General features: G+C 40.1%; 1 protein-coding gene across 1 annotated transcript in view; it reads right to left on the bottom strand.

Moving 5' to 3' along the window:
- KIAA0825 (KIAA0825 ortholog) overlaps positions 1-19,048 on the bottom strand; it is a 417,985-nt gene that overhangs the window by 190,366 nt on the left and 208,571 nt on the right. Inside the window, exons 19-20 of the mRNA XM_065406817.1 lie at positions 12,036-12,191; positions 7,478-7,572 (exon numbers count right to left, since the gene is read on the bottom strand). Coding sequence (XP_065262889.1) covers positions 7,478-7,572; positions 12,036-12,191 — 251 coding nt within the window. The remainder of the gene's footprint in view (positions 1-7,477; positions 7,573-12,035; positions 12,192-19,048) is intronic.

Below are 19,048 nucleotides of genomic sequence, written 5' to 3' on the forward strand. Positions count from 1 at the left end.
ATTGGGCCAGAGTTTGTGCAGGTTGGGCAGCAGATACCACTGCAACCCCACTAAATTATTTGCCACGGGATATAATGAGCCCCTTTGACTTACTACATAAACACACACATGCACCTCTGCTCTATTTTAAAGAAGCCTACCAACCAGTTGAAGATATCCATATAGAGAGGTCTGAACTCACATCTGAGAGGTGGACCTGAGCAAGGTGAAACATCCACTGTTCTCCCGTGACAGCTACCTCCCGTCATGAGTCCTGCTTTTCTCATGATGATATTGTTTTGTTAAGCATGGTCAGGTTGTTGACTCCCCTCCAAATTCATCTGAGTAGCAAGATAAATCATACTAACACGAGACCTTCTGTGGTTGCTGCCTGCTGGCTAGCTACTAGCCAAACAAAATATACTATGAAAAAAGAATTTGGTAAATCAATCACCAGCTGGATATGCTGGGCCTAACATCAAATCAGCATCTTTTTGAAGCAGCTCACTAGCAAAGTAGCCAGTTGAACCGGCCAGAAACTTCCTCCTGCCTTTTATTTTTATAACTGACCATCAAGGCTTTGGCCAACTTTGTCTTATAAAGAATTATATTGTTTATATATTTTTCTACTCTTGTTTCTTTTTTCCCTCAGTACTGCTACCTTTTTGACCTGATTAGCCAACATTTGGGGTGTCAGGTTGTTTCCTTTAGGAGGAGAAATTGATGATGGAATCAGGTATTTATTTGAGGTAATCCAGTTTATTTACAAAGAACGTATACAAAGTTCAGTTTCCCTAAACTCAGTAGCAATCAAACACCATGAGACAGTTTCCTTGCTCAATATTTGAAGCCTTTTTTTCCAAACAGCAATCTCTCTCAGGGTCACACTACAAGTACTTCTCTGACAGTCCTTGGCTTTCTGCAGTCTTCTGTGTCTGCTACTGCTCTGTGCCCCCCCACCCCACCCCTGCCCACACACACACGCAAAAAATATCCAGCTCTATGTTGTTTGGATTCACACTCCTGAAAATTCCTTTTGACCATACCGCTTTCTCACTGGTCTTGCATGTGGCCTGTTTTTTGAGCGATGGCTCACATTGTTTCAGCGATCTTACTCAAAAACAGCTTATCCTGAATGAAGGGCAGCTATTGTGTCCATGAGTTTCAACGAGGTTTCACCCAACCCCCAGCATAACTGTGATTACATCACAAATATGAAAACAGCACAACTGTTCATATTTACAGTAGCATGCAAATTAGCAGTTTTAATTCTGTAAAATAAATACAAATGAGACCTGAAAGTATTTATTTTACCTTGCGTGTGTGTGAGAGCAAGCAGGTGCTAAAATCATTCCCCTTTCATCCAGTACTGGAAGCTTTTTACCCTCCCCTAACAGCCAACTAATTAATGTGCCCACCACTTGCAGGCTCAGGGACAAAACTTGTCCCCATCTCACTCAGTCAGTAACTAGGTTGGGGAGGCATTTCCCTGGTAAATGAGTCCCATAAGCACTTTTTGCTTACTCTTTCTACTGCAGGAGAATCAGCAGAGCATACTTAGTTAACATAGTGTCAAATAGACAGCATTTAAGCTTAAAAAGGGAAATAGAACTAGACATCACTGTGGACAGCTTGATGAAAACATGTATCCTCGTACAGCAGCAGCAGATAAGGGAAGAAAGATGTTAGAATGTGTTAAATAAAATGATAGAAAATAATGCTGAAAATACTATAGTGGCTGTTTTATAAATTGATGGTATGGCCTCATTTTAAATAATGTGCTCAGTTTTGTTCACCTCATCTCAATAAGGATACAACAAAAACTGAATGAATCCAAAGGAGGACAATGAATGGAGACTTCCAAAATAGGAGAGATGAAAAAGATTATGACAATTCAGTTTAAAATGGAGACAAATAATAGATGACATGACAGAGGTATATAAAATAATGAGTAGTGTAGAGAAGGTAAATCGGGTGCTTCTATTTACACTCATCACACAAGGATAAGGGGATAGCTAATTAAATTACAAGTCAACAGGGGAGTTGTTGTGGCCTCAGAGAGCAGCCGCCATCTGTAAGTCACACCAATCCTTCTCCACTGCCTTTGGCTCATACTGATGACATCAGCTGCCAGGGCAGTATAAGACCCAGCCTGAGAGCTTAAGTTCCTGTTGTGGGTTGGCGTCATACCTTTTGTTTATAGACACACTGAGTAATTTGTATTTGTTTTCAAAATACAAATTGCTTCATTTTAACTGAGGGCAGTTGTAAGCTATAAGTAGGGGATCTGACATAGTTTGTGTTCTTTGCTATTGTAACATCTTTGTCAATTAATTTTGGTTTAACTGAAAAGTTAATGTTTTGAAAAATAATAGTCTAAGGGTATGTCTACACTATGAAATTAGGTCGATTTTATAGAAGTCGATTTTAAAAAATGGATTTTATACAGTCGATTGCATATGTCCACACTAAGCGCATTAAGTCGGCGGAGTGCATCCTCACTACCATGGCTAGCATCGACTTCTGGAGCGGTGCACTGTGGGTAGCTATCCCACAGTTCCCGCAGTCTCCGCCGCCCATTGGAATTCTGGGTTAAGCTCCCAATGCCTGATGGGGCCAAAACATTGTCGTGGGTGGTTTTGGGTACATGTCGTCAGTCGCCCCTCCCTCCGTGAAAGCAACGGCAGACAATCATTTCACGCCTTTTTTTCCGGGTTACCCGTGCAGACGCCATACCATGGCAAGCACGGAGCCCGCTCAGCTCACCATCACGCTGCTGTTGTGGGCAAGTCTACTGTGGGGGCTGCTGTGATCCAAGTATCCCTCCCTGTAGGGGGGCGGGATAGCTCAGTGGTTTGAGCATTGGCCTATTAAACGCAGGGTTGTGAGTTCAATCCTTGAGGGGGCCACTTAGGGATCTGGGGCAAAATCAGTACTTGGTCCTGCTAGTGAAGGCAGGGGGCTGGACTCGATGACCTTTCAAGGTCCCTTCCAGTTCTAGGAGATATCCTCTCCTATCTCCATTAAAAAAAAAAAAAAAAAAAGTAGCCAATGCAATCATTGACATTCTGTTATCAAAGGTAGTAACTCTGGGAAATGTGCGGGCTATTTTAGATGCATCATATTCCTGTCCTTTGTCGCTGGTGAAGAAGTCTTGCAGCTGTACATTCCAGTCCGGTCAGCGCTGTAACACCCCATAGCACTTCTGTGACACATGTAACAGCTCCAGGGCTCTTGCTCTTTTGCTTTGGCCGAGGTACCTTGCCCTACCCGGACCTCCAAGCATTCGACACAGAAGCACCTGCAGCAGCTGGCATTGCTACACAGCAGCAGCTCCTTGCCTTCGCAGTAGACAGTGCAGTAGGACTGCTAACCGTCCTCGTCAGACATGTAGCTTGGCCGGGGGTTCTGGGAAGGTCTTCCCTGCCCAGCTCCTAGTAACCTCCAGGGCATGGTGTACGGCTCCACCATTTCTGCTGCAACTCTGCTCTCCTGCTCCCCTGCGACGAACTCAGGGGATCCGTTCTGGTCCTCCTGGGTGCTGCTGGCAGCAGACAGTGCAGTAGGACTGCTAACCGTCCTCGTCCACCGCTTCCGCTGCAACTCTGCTCTCCTGCTCGGGGAATCCGTTCATGAAGCCTGGATAGTAGTAAGGAGCAGTTCAACTATAGGCTGAGCAAGTGCAGAATGGTGGTAGAATGTGCCTTTGGAGGTTTAAAAGCTCGCTGGCGCTGTTGGTCAGACCTCAGCGCAACCAACATTCCCATTGTTATTGCTGCTTGTTGTGTGCTCCATAATATCTGTGAGAGTAAGGGGGAGATGTTTATGGCGGGGTGGGAGGTTGAGGCAAATCGCCTGGCGTCCGATTTTGAGCAGCCAGACACCAGGGCAATTAGAAGAGCACAGCAAGGCGTGCTGCGCATCAGAGAGGCTTTGAAAACCAGTTTCATGACTGGCCAGGCTTTGGTGTGACAGTTGTGTGTGTTTCATCTTGATACAAACCCGCCCCCTTTGTTGATTTTAATTCCCTGTAAGCCAACCAGGCTCCCCACTTCAAAATAAAGTAACTATTGTTTTGAAACCATGCATTCTTTCTTTATTAATTAAAAAAAATGAGATAACGGACAAGATAGCCTGGGTGGGGTGGGGGAGGAGGGAAGAACAAGGCCACATTGCTGATTGTATCCACACTAAAAATCAAACTGCTTAAATGACAGCCTTCTGTTGCTTGGGCCATCCTCTGCAGTGGAGTGGCTGGGTGCCCGGAGCCTCCCCTCCGCCCCGCGTTCTTGGGTGTCTGGGTGAGGAGGCTATGGAATATGGGGAGGAGGAGTGCCCAGTAGACACTGAATAGGACTAAACTATGTACATAATAGTTTTTTGCCTTTTGTTTCATAATACATTTTATTTATATAACCCTTTTGCTGATTTTTAAAGTGTTACATAAACAGGACAGGTGAAATATTATCATGTAAAGCAACCATAAACACATGAAAAGACCTAGGTTTACAATTTATGATTAAAACTCTACTATCTACACAATATACATAGACATAAAATGTAAAAACTTAAATATCTTAGAAACAGTAGCCAATCAGTTGTTTTAATTGTCATATTTGAATTCAGCACATCAAAATACATAATAAATAGCACATTTTATCTCTGAAGCAGACGACTTCTCAAAAATTGTAGACCAGTGTTATACAGTGGATGAAGCGGGGGTCTGTGCTCTTGTTGGCTTTCCTGCAGCTCCAACAGACACTTCATCATGTCCATTTGCTCCCCCAATAGCCTCAGCATCGCATCCTGCCTCCGCTCTTCATGCTCACTTAATTCTTTCCTGGCCTCTGCCACTGAATGCCTCCATGCATTAACATGTGCCCTATCAGTGCGGGAGGACTGCATGAGCTCAGAAAACATGTCATCGCAAATGCGTTTTTTTCGCCTTCTAATCTGCAATAACCTCAGGGACAGTGACAATAGGGGGAGCGTAGAAACATTCTACGCTCTATGATTCTGGGGGGACTGCATGGTCACCTGTGCTGCTAAGTTCGCCACGCTGACCAAACAGGAAATGAAATTCAAAAGTTCCCGGGGCTTTTCCTGTGTACCTGGCTAGTGCTTCAGAGTTCAAAGTGCTGTCCAGAGCAGTCACAATGGAGCACTCTGGGATAGCTCCCGGAAGCCAATACCGTCAATTTGCGTCCACACTACCCCAAATTCGACCCAGCAAAGTCGATTTTAGCACTACTCCCCTCGTCGGGGAGGAGTACAGAAGTCAATTTTTAAGAGCCCTTTAGGTCGACGGAACAGGGTTGGTTGTGTGGATGCAGTCATTTTTAAATCGACCTAATGCGGCTAAATTCGACCTAACCCTGTCGTGTAGACCAGGCCTAAGTGGGGGAAACTATTATGGAGAAGCAAGGAAGAAGAATAAAAACAGAATGGATAAATATTTCATACCTAAAACAAGGGCAGAATTAAGGCTGAAATATATGAGCAGTCTCCATCCTGAGTCAACCCCTTAGCCAAGATAATGCACAGATATTGTAAAACAAAGATATTTCTCTGAAGTGGGGATATAATACAAGCTTCACATAGTCTGATGCATAAGTAGAGAAACAGGTAAATGTAAAGGTTAGTGATATAACCATGCCAGATGCCTCCAGTAAAGTTCAACATCAAAGGGAGAATATAGGTCCCCAGTTCACGAAAACAGAGAAAATAGAATTTTTTTTTCTTACAAGTTCAAGAGAACATAAGATGTAAAATATTCTAGGAAATCATAATCTCCAGATTCTCTGCCTACAAACATGGAGTGCATCTGTGTCTCTTACTATAAAAATTGTGGATATTATTCATAGTCTGATTTTGAACCTAGAGATATATATGGGGAAAGCATCTGAATTCCACTGAAACCATGCCTTCTAGACATATCTGCCTCTAGAGAAGTATCTGACTCTGAGAAAGGAGATTCAAATAATGACCAGTATGGTTTCGACTTCGTGTTTACAGTTTCATGTAAATTCTTGGATCAAAGTGAGGGTCTCTAAATCGGTTCAGCTTTCCCCTTTATATCAAAATCTTGTTATTTGTCTGCTGGGCCTCTTGAACCCAGTCTGAACCAATATACACATTTCTGCCCAACGGGTGGTACTTCTTTGGAGTTGCTTACCTGCCCCAGGATTTGCATTAATTGTCTCCCACGGATTTTAGTTCCTGGAGAAGCTCAGTAATTCTCCCTGATAGAGCGAGCATACTATTCCTAGCTCTCAAATATACATATAACATTTATAGATGCACACGTTTATGAACAATCCCTTTGCCCATAGCATCTGGCACATCTCAATAAAATAATCTTTTCAGGTTTCAGAGCTTTCACATCTGTCACACTACCAACATGTAACAAATCAATATGTTGCAGACAACAATTACTGAACAAATCACAGTTTCTGCAGAGCCTGGTCTAAAACTCTGGTCCCCTCACCTCCAAAAATCACAGATCACCATCATTTCAGCTAAAGAATATCTCACTGGATGTCAGTAGTAGCCGGTCCCTTTATCCTGCCCATAGGCTAGTAAAGAAAGGGTAACTTCACACATACAAAATGAGTACATTACAGGAACATATCCTAAACATATTAGGAAGGAGCATTCATTGCTCCAAAGATATCAGCTTCCTTTCATACAAATAGAGGTCAGAGGCACCTTAGAAATACCTTAAATATATAAGTAAGATGATTTACCATGCATACTTAAATTTGTCCTATACCAAGGACAAAATTACTATTTTTGTTATATCTGATAGGATAAGACACAAATACAGCACACAAATACTACCTCCAAAGGACTTACAGTATTTTACATTCACCCACCTCTCAACAGTCTGTGAGTTTTAAGAATATCATTAGTTTTGCATTAAATATCCTTGCTTTTCATTAAGCACTGCAATTTTAAAAGACAAAAATGTCATTTTAAAGAGGAACTGTTAGCACCGTTAAGTAAAATTTGTGTTGCATTATTTTTAAACAATTTAAATTAATGTTTCTGTGCTATAGCTATCGTTTGCCATGACATCACTGAATTTAGGCCTCATCACTTATTTTAACAAGCATTCCCCTGAGTTCTGTGCTACACAGCTGAAATTTATATGAGTATTATGGATTTGGAAAGGCAAAAAATTGCTATTATTACTGTGTAAAGTACTGCTTCTGGACAATGGCAAACAAATTCTGGAATCTTAATCACAAAAAACACAGGCTTTTACCCCTTGAGATAAAAACTGTAAATTATACCTTTATCACTAAACTTTCTCATCGCATACTAAATACAGAAAAACTATCCTTTCGAACAATTGCCAATTTAAAATTCTGTAGTTTAAAAATATATTTCCCAATTATTTTACAATTTGTGTCAAAATTAACTTTAATGTATAGTCCATTATAAAGTAACACCAAAAATTGCAAAGTACAGACATTCTATATAAGAATCTTATTACCTGTGTGCCAGCAGTGCCCTGAAGGTCATCTGATTCAGTCCCAGATAAGTTGGCAGCAAGATTGACCAATCCCAGTTCCATTCAGTAATGGCTGACTGTTGAGGTATGGGAAGAAGCTATTGTTAGTTATTAATCAGAGTTAATATGATCAGTAAATTAAAGCTCCAGCTGTGATAGACTAACTAAGAAGGAGGGGGGTCTAGAACAAGGACTCAGACAGATGATATCAATCATGTCCACAGAAGAAGGTTTTTATTCCAATAAGACAGCAATTAATTTATAAATCCATTTGGGGATGTAGCCATTATTTATAAAAAGATAAATCAATTTTTTGAGTCGTTATTCTTCCAACTGTTAATGGCATTTTGCCCAGCCACTTTCTCTGAGAGCTTGACTCTATTTGAAAAGCAAAATAATTGGCAACTTTTTATGTATTGTAGCAATTTACATTTTCTACTGTCAGCGAAAAGTTTATCAAGAGAAAGAACTTGGTGTAGCTGGAATTCATGCTGTATCTTAATTAGTGCGAGATATTTTACTTGTCTATTGTTGTCTAAGGCATTGCAGTCACCAGATGGTTATTATAAATACCTATAAATATAGACAATATGAACTCAGGTAAATGCCCTGTTGCTTATTTAATTAATAAAATCTATCCTACAATAACTGTATGCAGACAAATGACGTTGTACAACAATACTGTGCTTACAAAGCAATACTTGTGGCTGTATAACATTAACATTATTAACTATAGTTCAGCCAATAAGGAATATGACCATAATACAGTTAAGTTCAATATACTTGGGAGAGGGATCGCTCCCAAAATCATATGGTGAAACTAAATTTGGCTAGGAGTTTTTAAAAAAAAAGATGAGGAAGCTAGTCAAAACTGGGGAAATTAAAATCCTTATGACTCTGAATGGAAGCTACTTTCCCATACCATAATAAATAGTAACAGGAGTTATGTAAACCCCTAAACAAAAAAAGAAGAGGGAAGGCAAATACCCATATATATGTATATTAATATATATATGGCTAAATGGCAAGGTTCAAGAGCTTATTTAAGCCAAACAAGTATCCTTTAGAAAATGGAAATCCAGCCCAAATGAAGCCAATAGGAAGTAATGTAACAAACTGTAGCAAGCAGAGTTTCCTCTGGTGCTACTGGAGACTGTTGAATATACTCCACGGGTCCTCTTCCACTCAGCTGCTTTAGTTCCCTCCCTGTCTCTCCGCTTTTCTTTTACCCCCTCCTTCCTTCCTTCATGCACTCACACATAATAAAAGTCAGGGCGAGGGAAGGATAGAGAAAGGAAGAATGGGAGAGAGGGGCAGGGAAAGTGAAAGAGAATAAGTGAGTAAATGGGGAAGAAGGTGAATGGTGGAAGTGAATGTCTGATGAAGAATGAATGAGGAGGAAAAAGTCTATCAAGAGTGAGATGAGAGATGGAAGGAGTTAATGAAGAGGGAGGAAAGAGAGTAAAAGAGGGAGGGGATGGAAGCAGGAAAGACAGTGCTCCAATGTTCTAACTGTAAACTCAGGTAGTCATTCATTCTACACACAGAACAACAAAAAACAGAGGGAACTCCAAAGATAAGTGAAATCAGAAGGGCTAAAAAGAGGGGATTTGAAGAGCAAACAGGAAAAAAAAAAAAACAACAACAACAAAAACCCAAGAAATTTTGTAAATGTAATAGAAGGAGGAAGCCTGGGAGAGAATTGGTCAGTCTGGTGGTAAAATAAAGGAGATTGAGATGTCGGGACAAAGTGATAAAATTCAGTGTAACAAGTTGCTACGACTAGATGGTAAACATCAGGAGTTCTGAAAGAATGTAAATATGAAGTGGCTGAATTGTGAACATTAATTATGCGCTCTCTCTCAAATTAGCTACTAAACCAAAGGGTTGGAAGATAACACATGCACATAATATTTAATTAATATGCTAGGGTTGATCCTGGGGTGTACAGAGTAGCAAACTTTATTTCAGGACCAGGTAAATTGGCTGAAATTATAATTAAATATAATTATTAAACCTCTTGATCATAGAATCATAGAATCATAGAATATCAGGGTTGGAAGGGACCTCAGGAGGTCATCTAGTCCAACCCCCTGCTCAAAGCAGGACCAATTCCCTACTAAATCATCGCAGCCAGGGCTTTGTCAAGTACATTTTTAAGGAAATAAAATAAGGTAACTTCTTTAATAGTATAATTAATTTCAGGAAGCAAGTTGATTTACTGATGAATAGGTTTGACACATGATACTTTAATGTCTATGGTCCATTAATTATTTTTATTTAAATGCTAGTACAGTTTTCCAAGTTCTGATAAACAGATTTTATGCTAACATTTCTGGAATCCAACACAATCCAATATGAACTATCTCTTGTCACCTGCTGATTAATGGAGCACTGCAACTCTGTCATATAGCAAAAGAATTCTGCCCTGAGTTGTCAGTATTTGAAGGTCTTATTCTACTCACTATTAATGAATGTAGGCAAGAACTGTAACAGGCATGATAAAAATATTATCTGTGTTCCAAATTTGGACACCATTTTTTCCTCCCAGTTGTCTAAGACAAGAAATCCCTCCCTTGAGTCCTCTTCATTTAGGATATTTACAAAGGGACTTGTGGAACAAGAAAGAGCAACATAGGCTTAAAACTAGTTCAACTGGGGTCAAGAGCTTCAAATTAGTATTCATCTCCATCATTCACACCATTGACACTTTCATTGAAATAGATCACATGGATTAAATATCTATTAAACAATATATATGTTTTAGAAAATGGCATATACAGTGAAACTGGTCTTTAGCCATCACTAAAGAGAACAGAGATGATATCTTTACCTAAATACAAAACAAATTTGTACTGAAAAAAGATAAGGGGCTGTCTAGAGGAAGAAGTTCTTAGTGTGCATTTCAGTGTAACAGTTTAAAAGATCAGCATTTATATTACCATTTGAAATTGTGGAGGTGCCTACAGGGATTAAGAAGATTGGCAAAGTCTCAGAATAAATTTTTCAAAAGTGCCTAAGTGATCTAGGCACATAAATCCCATTTTAAAAGTGACTTTTGAGATTTGTAACCTTAGGTCCATGCCTTAGTCACAGGAGAAAATCAGACTTAGGGAGTTTTGATGATATTACCTTAGATCTATTAAAAAAAAAAAAAACTGCTGGCCTGGCATGGTTCTAGTTTCTGGAATTGGATACCTTAATGTTTTAACTGATTAGCCTAATATGAACATCAGAAATACACACTTTTCTCATTTTTTTCTATTTAATCTATATCGATCTACATATTTCCAATTCAACCATTACCCCAGTGTCTGGTATTTTTGACAATGACTGTCATCAGGTAGTGTGTTTTATGGATGTTTTTTCATCATTTCTCCCAAATATGCACTTCAAGCTTTGCCGATGTATTCAACAGAAAGACCCAGTTCATTGCATCAAGATAATGAAAAATCATCCATAAAAATGTGCTTCCCATATTCATACTGAAGTAACGTAGCTATATGTGAAAGAATACAAATTCCACAAGTACATGAGATCCACATCAAAGCAACAATACAGATAAAAGAACAGGGGAGAAAATGTGTCAATGACAACCCCCTTGCATAACACAAATGGATTAGAATGATCAGCACTTTAGAGGCAGCAAGCACCCAAGCAATTTTATGAAGTTTGTGCCTATGCCAATTAGTTCATTATCATGATTTCAACACTTACCATCACTGTCATCATAGTTTCATAGAGTTTAAGGCCAGAAGTGACCATTAGATCATCTAGTCTGACCACCTGTATATATCACAGGCCACTAAATTTCACCCAGTTACTCCTGTATTAAGGACAATAACTTGCGTTTGGCTGAAGAAAATTTTTCAGAAAGATATCCAGTCTTGCTTTGAAGACTTCAAGAAATGGAGAATCCATCACTTCCTGGGATAGCTTGTTTCAACAGTTGATCACCCCCATTGTTAAAAATGTTTGCCTTTTTTTCCCAATTTGAATTTGTCTGGCTTCATCTTCCATAAGTTGTTGTTAGGCCTTCCTCCACTAGATTAAACACCCCTTTAGTATCTGGTATTTTCTCCTCGTAAAGTTACTTCTATGCTATAATCAAGTCAACTCTTGATCTTCTTTTTAAGGTAAACAGATTGAAAGGCATTTTCTTCATCCCTCAAATAATTTTTGTCTCTCTTTTCTGCACCCTTTCCAATTTTTCAACATCCTTTTAAAAATGTGAACACCAGAACTTCACCCAATATTCCAGTGTCGATTTCAGCAATGCCACATCTGGAGGTAAAATCATCTCCTTACCCCTATGCATTACTCCCTTGTTTATACAGACAAGGATCACATTAGCTCTTTTTACCACAGCATCACACTTGAGAAATCATGTTGAGTTGCTTGTCCACTGATTCCTAAATTATTTTCAAAGTCACTGCTTTCCAGGACTGCATCATTGTGTAGGTATGACCTGCATTCCTTATAATATTATATGTGAAATTTTCATTGATAGGAATTGAAAGTTTCAAAAACTTTCACTAACCTGATCAAACACATTTGCACAATATTGGCGGTGCACCCGGAAAGGGTTGAAAACAGGCTGCTCTTCTGCGCTCCTCAATGTCAAATGTGAATGTTCAATGGGCATTACATTCTCTTCAGAAGAATTCCCACAAGACAGCAGCTCTTTCAAATATTCCTTTTAAGAAGAAATACAAGTCAATGAGTACCACCTATCCTTGATGGTAACAGTCTGGTCAAATTCCACATATAAATGTATCTAGTCTCTTTGCCCAACCAGATTATTATCAGATCTCTCCCTCCTCCCCGCACTTTCTTCTCCCTGCCCCACTGGGCTCCAGCCAGGCCCAGAGCATCTGACAGCAGCATTTGCATGTAAATGAGGATTTAGTACAGGAAAAAAGAACTCCAGAGGGTAGGAGTATGGACCCCAAACAGAAAAAGTAATAATATTGATGGGAGAATAGTCAGGTAGACGATACAAATAGTGAAAGGATTATACTTAATCTGTCTAGGAAATAGTGTGAAGTCAGATGAGATGATTGTACACTAATGCAACAAATGAAATATTTGTACACTAATGCAAGAAGCCTGGGCAACAAAGTAGTGGAACTAGTATTACTGGTGCAGGATGCAAAACCAAATAGTATAAAGACAACAGAAATACGGTGTAATAGCAGTTGTGACTGGAATAGAGGTAATGATGGATATGTGTTTCTCAAGAGAGAAAGAAATAAAGGTAAATGTGGTGGGGTACCATTGCACACCAATGATGTGGTACAGTAAGGAAATAAGCATTGTATGTCAATGATGCGGCAGACACAAGAAATAAGAAGTGATAGCATTAGCATGGATAAAACAGAATCGGTTTGGCTCAAAATCACTTTGGGGAAAAATTGTAAAAGAGATTCTATTAAGATAGTGTGAGGGGTCTGCTCTAGACCGCACCAGGCTGGAATCTGGAAATGGATAGAGATCTCTTTGATGTTATGAGAGAGATAAATACTATCAAAAATTGTGTCATTATGGAAGACTAACTTCCTAGATATAGACTGGAGAACAAATATTACTACTAATGGTATGACCCAGTTATTCCTGGATGCCAGCAGACACATGTCTTTAAATAGTAATGAACCAACAAGAGGTGATGCTTTTTTTAGATTTGGCTTGGATACGTAATGAAGATATTATAGACATTCTATTTGTAGAAAATAATCTTGGACTGAACGATCACGAGTTGATTCTATTTAAATTAAATGGAAGGATAATCAAAAAAACTGGTTGGTAACTAAAGTGTTTAATTTCAAAAGGGCAAATGTTGAGAAATTAAGGGAACTAGTTAGTGAAGTAAACTAGTCTGATGATCTCAAGGCCTTAAACATGGAGGAGGATTGAAATTTATTTAAGTTAAAGGTGCAGAAACTATCTGGAATTTGCATCCCAAGCATGTAGGGATGGACTCCAGCACTTACTAAATGAATAACCACTTCAAAAAAGATATTAGGAATAAGCAAAGATCCTAAAAAGAAAGGGACTGATCAGCAAAGAAAGCTATACTTTGGAGGTCCGAAAGCGTAGGGATAAAATAAGAATTGCCAAAAGTCAAGCTGAGTTATACCTTGCAACAGAAATTAAAACAAATAGTAAAAGATTCTTTAGCCATATAAATAAAAAGAAGTAAAGAAGAAGTGGGCAGCCACTATGCAGTGAGGATGGGTTAGAAATTAAGGATAATCTAGCTATAATATGTATAATATGACTGCAAAACTAAATTAATACTTTGCCTCAGTTTTCAATAAGGATGCTAATGTTGAACATGGGGGCAAAGGCAAGATGGTTAATGGGAATGAGTGTATAGAAATTACCACATTCAAGATGGAAGCAAAACTGAAAAATAATTTAATGAACTCAGATTGAGAGGGGTGGCAGGGGAGTGGATAAACAGCATCCCAGAATACTGAAAGAACTGTCACATAAAATTGCAAGTCTGATACCAAAGATTTTCAATATATCTGTTAAACTGGAGGTGGTATGGTATAACTGTAGAATAGAAAATACAGTATCTATATTTAAGAAAGAAGGAAAAAATAAGCCAGTCAACTATGCACCTGCTAGTCTGACCTCAATAGTATGCAAGATTTTAGAATACATTTTAAGAAAAGAATAACTAAAGACGTGAAGATAAATGGAAAATGGGATAAAATGCAATATATGTTTACCAGAGGTAGATCATGCCAGTCTACTCTGATATCCTTCTTTGTAAGATAACTGATGTTTTTAGACCAGCTAAATATAGTAAATCTAATCTATCTGGACTTCAGTAAAGCATTTGATATGGTATCACACAGGAAATCATTAGTTAAACTGGAGAAACTGGGAATTAGTACAGGAATTGTAAGGAACTAGTTAATGGGGAAACAACTACAAGTTGTGCTAAAAGGAAAACTATTGGTTAGGAGGGAGGTTACTAGTAGAGTTCCTCATGGATCGATTTTCGGACAAATCTTATTTTTATTTAACGACCTTGACACAAAAGTTAAGAAAGTGCTAATGAAATTTTCTGATGACACAACATTGGGAGGCATCATCAATACAGAGGAGGATCGGAATATTCTACTAGAAGAACTGGATGACCTTGAGGACTGGAATAATACAAATGGGATGAAATTTAATAGTCCAAAGTGAAAGATCATGTACTTACAGACTATAAGACTTTCTGCTATAAGCTGTGGGCTCATCAGTTGAAAATGACAGAGGAGGAAAAAGACCTGGGTATATTAGTGAAAATATCAATTTTTGATACATTAGAACATTTGGAGACTCAAACTGGATTGTATAGCCTGGCAATTAGGTGTTGTGTGGCATGCACATTTCATAACCATGCAAATTTCATAACCATTCAAAGCTGTAAAAGATCCTGCCTCCTCTTTCTTCAATTCTCTCTTTCCAACAATCAGTGCAGCCACAGAACCAGTCTCTGCTTTCCTCATTAGTTTACGGCAGTTAGACTTATATATATTAATGTGTTAAAGTTAATTAGTGCTTGTTTTTGACAATTTTTTATATCAGTTCCTGGTGGTGGGACGTTTGTTGCCTGGCATAATGGGTGAAGTCAAGAAGACAGGCATCAGAAAAAACAGCTCTTGCTCTAATAAGATGTTCATCTTGGGAAAGTGTGTGTATAAACTCTTGGAGAGGAGTAGTGGAGCCATTACCAATGAAAGTACAGTTTCTCATAAGTAACTCTGTTAGGCCTGGTCTACACTACGAGTTTATGTCGACTTTAGCAGCGTTAAATCGAATTAAGCCTGGACACGTTCACACCGATTTCTATAAAACCGGCTTCTATAAATTCGACCTAATTTCGTAGTGTAGACATACCCTTAGTCTTTAAGGTGCCACCAGACTCCTTGTTGTTTCTTTTCTTCGCCACCCAAATGTGAAGAATATCTGGATATTGATTTTGTAGATAGTGTCTCTCCAAGGAATTGATGTAAACATTGATGAGTATTCTATTTACATAAGTAAGGACACACTGCACCTCCATCTGGTCAATGATGAAACTCTATACACCTTTCTACTGAACCTGTTTAGTTCCAGATATAGGAATGGGCTTCTTCAAGAAGCAAGGAAACTTTTACCCTGTGACTCAGATTCTCTAGTACACTTTAACTTTGCTCAACACCTCTGAGTGAGGGAGAAGGGAGTACATAGGCAAATCTTGAATTCATTTTGCAAGTTCCCTACCCCCAGGTTAGCTATGGGCCAATTTAATCCCCACCACAAATTGGAACAGTCTGAAGGCTGTTCTAATGCAGTCTTTATGCCTGAGCTGTTGGGAAGTGTTGTTACCCTGGCTCTATGCCAGCCAGAGATTCTCCCATGCTCAGGGAATCCCTAGTTGAAAATTTCTGGCCCTTTTGGGTATTTCCACACTGCATCTTGTAGCAAGCCTCCCCGCTCAGGTCCACAGACTTGTGTTTGAGGGGCTCGTGCTAGCATGCTAAAAACAGCTGTGTAGATGTTGCTTTGACGCTGCCCACCAGGCTTGAGACCCTGAGCTCCAGCCACAATGTCTACAAAGCTATTTTTACAGCGGAAACTCAAGTCAGTGAACCCAGGCTGGAAAGCTCCCATACAGATGAAGTGAAGACATACCCTTTGTGTCACCAGAGCAAAGCATACAGGCTTCAGTGGGGACTAGAATCTGTCACATTGACTTTAGAATAGCCTAAAATTCTGTTTTCCATGGAAATGAGTTACTTGGCATGAAAAGAATGGTCTTTGTCATTATTAGGAAAACATTATGAGGGAAGGACATCTCAGATTGTTTCCTGCAATATTAAGGATTCTTATTTGGGGACAAAGGATGCTGCTACTTTTTGAAGTCTCTGAATACAATGATACAATTGGAAGTGAAAATTGTTATTAACTTGGAACTTTTGGCTCCAATAAATCACCCATTTATTCCCAACTTCCAAAAATGTTTTTTACTTATTACTTGATGTCATAAAATGACCACGTTATGGTGAAAGGCTACAATGGTTATTTATGGGTTATTTGTATAAATTTAACTAGGCCTTTTGCATATGTTATACAATGCCCTCAAGTAAGTAGTATTACAATCAGAGCTTTCAGTTGTGGGGATCCCTTGATTTCTCAATGGAGGGCACTCAACTTTGGAACTTGCATTCCCTATGTGAGCATCAGAACATGATGTAAGACCTGTCTTTTTACAAAGGCATTTTCTTGTGTTGGAAAGACTGGTGGAGATACATTTTGAGGTAGAAATTTCATCAACAATGGTAAATTTGTTATTTTAAGTATTGTTTATTTATTGCATTTCAGCTAAGAGACCAAAAAATGAGCATGTTTCATAAATGTAAAAATAAATACAAATAAAACCAAATTTGCAAGTACATAATGTATGTTCTCACCAACTGTGACTGGGTGTGAAACAATAATGTGAATAGAACATTCTTGACTCATATGCAGTGTTGTTGTTGTAGTGTCAATCTCAGGATATTAGTGAGACAAGGTGGGTGAGGTAATATCTTTTATTGGACCAACTTCTGCTAGTGAGAGAGACAAGCTTTTGAGCCTACACAGAGCTCTTCTTCTTAAGAGCTCTGTGTAAGTTTGAAAGCTTGTCTCTCTCTCACCAACAGAAGTTGGTCCAATAAAAGATATTACCTCACCCACTTTGTCTCTCTGTCGTTGACTCAGGCCTGGTCTACACTACGAGTTTAGGTCGACTTTAGCCGCGTTAATTCGAATTTAGCCTGGACACGTTCACACGACGAAGCCCTTTCTTTCGACTTAAAGGGCCCTTTAAACCGGTTTCTTTACTCCACCTCCGACGAGGGGATTAGCGATAAAATCGGCCTTAGAGGGTCGGAATTGGGTTAGTGTGGACGGAATTCGACGTTATTGGCCTCCGGGAGCTATCCCACAGTGCTTCATTGTGACCGCTCTGGACAGCACTCTCAACTCAGATGCACTGGCCAGGTAGACAGGAAAAGCCCCGCGAACGTTTGAATTTCATTTCCTGTTTGCTCAGTGTGGAGAGCACAGGTGACCACGCAGCTCATCAGCACAGGTAACCATGATGGAGTCCCAGGATCGCAAAAGAGCTCCAGCATGGACAGAACGGGAGGTACGGGATCTGCTCGCCATATGGGGAGATGAATCAGTGCTGGCCGAACTCCGAAGCAGTAAACGAAATGGCAAAATATTAGAAAAGGTCTCCAAGGCCATGAAGGACAGAGGCCATAACAGGGACGCACAGCAGTGCCGCGTGAAAATTAAGGAGCTAAGGCAAGCCTACCACAAAGCCAGAGAAGCAAACGGAAGGTCCGGGGCTGAGCCGCAAACATGCCGCTTCTACGCGGAGCTGCATGCCATTCTAGGGGGTGCAGCCACCACTACTCCAACCGTGTGCTATGACTCCGTCAATGGAGAAACACACAGGGAAGCGGGTTCGGGGTACGAGGAAGATGAGGATGAAGATAATGTAGATAGCTCACAGCAGCAAGGAAGCGGAGAAACCGGTTTCCCCAACAGCCAGGATATGTTTATCACCCTGGACCTGGAACCAGTAACCCCCGAACTCACCCAAGACCCTGTGGGCACACAGGGGACCTCTGGTGAGTGTACCTTTGTAAATATTACACATGGTTTAAAAGCAAGCGTGTTTAATGATTAATGATTAATTTGCCCTGGCAATCGCGGCCAGTACAGCTACTGGAAAAGTCTGTTAACGTGTATGGGGATGGAGCGGAAATCCTCCAGGGACATCTCCAGAAAGCTCTCCTTCATGTACTCCCAAAGCCTTTGCAAAAGGTTTCTGGGGAGGGCTGCCTTATCCCGTCCGCCATGGTAGGACACTTTACCACGCCAGGCCAGTAGCACGTAGTCTGGAATCATTGCATAACAAAGCATGGCAGCGTATGGTCCCGGTGTTTGCTGGCATGCAGACAACATCCATTCCTTATCGCTCTTTGTTATCCTCAGGAGAGTGATATCATTCACGGTCACCTGGTTGAAATGGGGCAATTTTATTAAGGGGACATTCAGAGGTGCCCCTTCCTGCTCTGCTGAACAGAAATATTCCCCGCTGTTAGCCACGCGGTGGGGGGGAGGGGTGAAGTGATCATCCCAGAGAATTGGGTGTGTGGGGGAGGGGAATTAGTTGGGTTTGTGCTGCACGTTAACCCTGAAACCGCAGCCCCTCCTTTTACATTGCAAACCCATTTTAAATGGCCAACCCAACGGGTGCTTGGTATGGTTAATGAGAGCAGTACTGTTTTAAACCATCCCCACATGTTAACAAGGTTAAAAAAGCCAAAAGACTGTGTCTTAACATGGCTGCCTGCAAGCTGAAATCTGTGGCCTGGCACTGCATGAGTGATCTCTCACACCAAACCGGCAGGCCCTTAATATAAGAGGAAAAATGCGACCTTGTATCGAAAGCACATGTGCTGTGTGATGTGAACAGCAAAATTTAACGTGAAAGAGTGTACCCATTGTTCTCTA

Source organism: Emys orbicularis, chromosome 6 (genome assembly GCF_028017835.1).
Source record: "Emys orbicularis isolate rEmyOrb1 chromosome 6, rEmyOrb1.hap1, whole genome shotgun sequence".
NCBI classification, from domain to species: Eukaryota; Metazoa; Chordata; order Testudines; family Emydidae; genus Emys; species Emys orbicularis.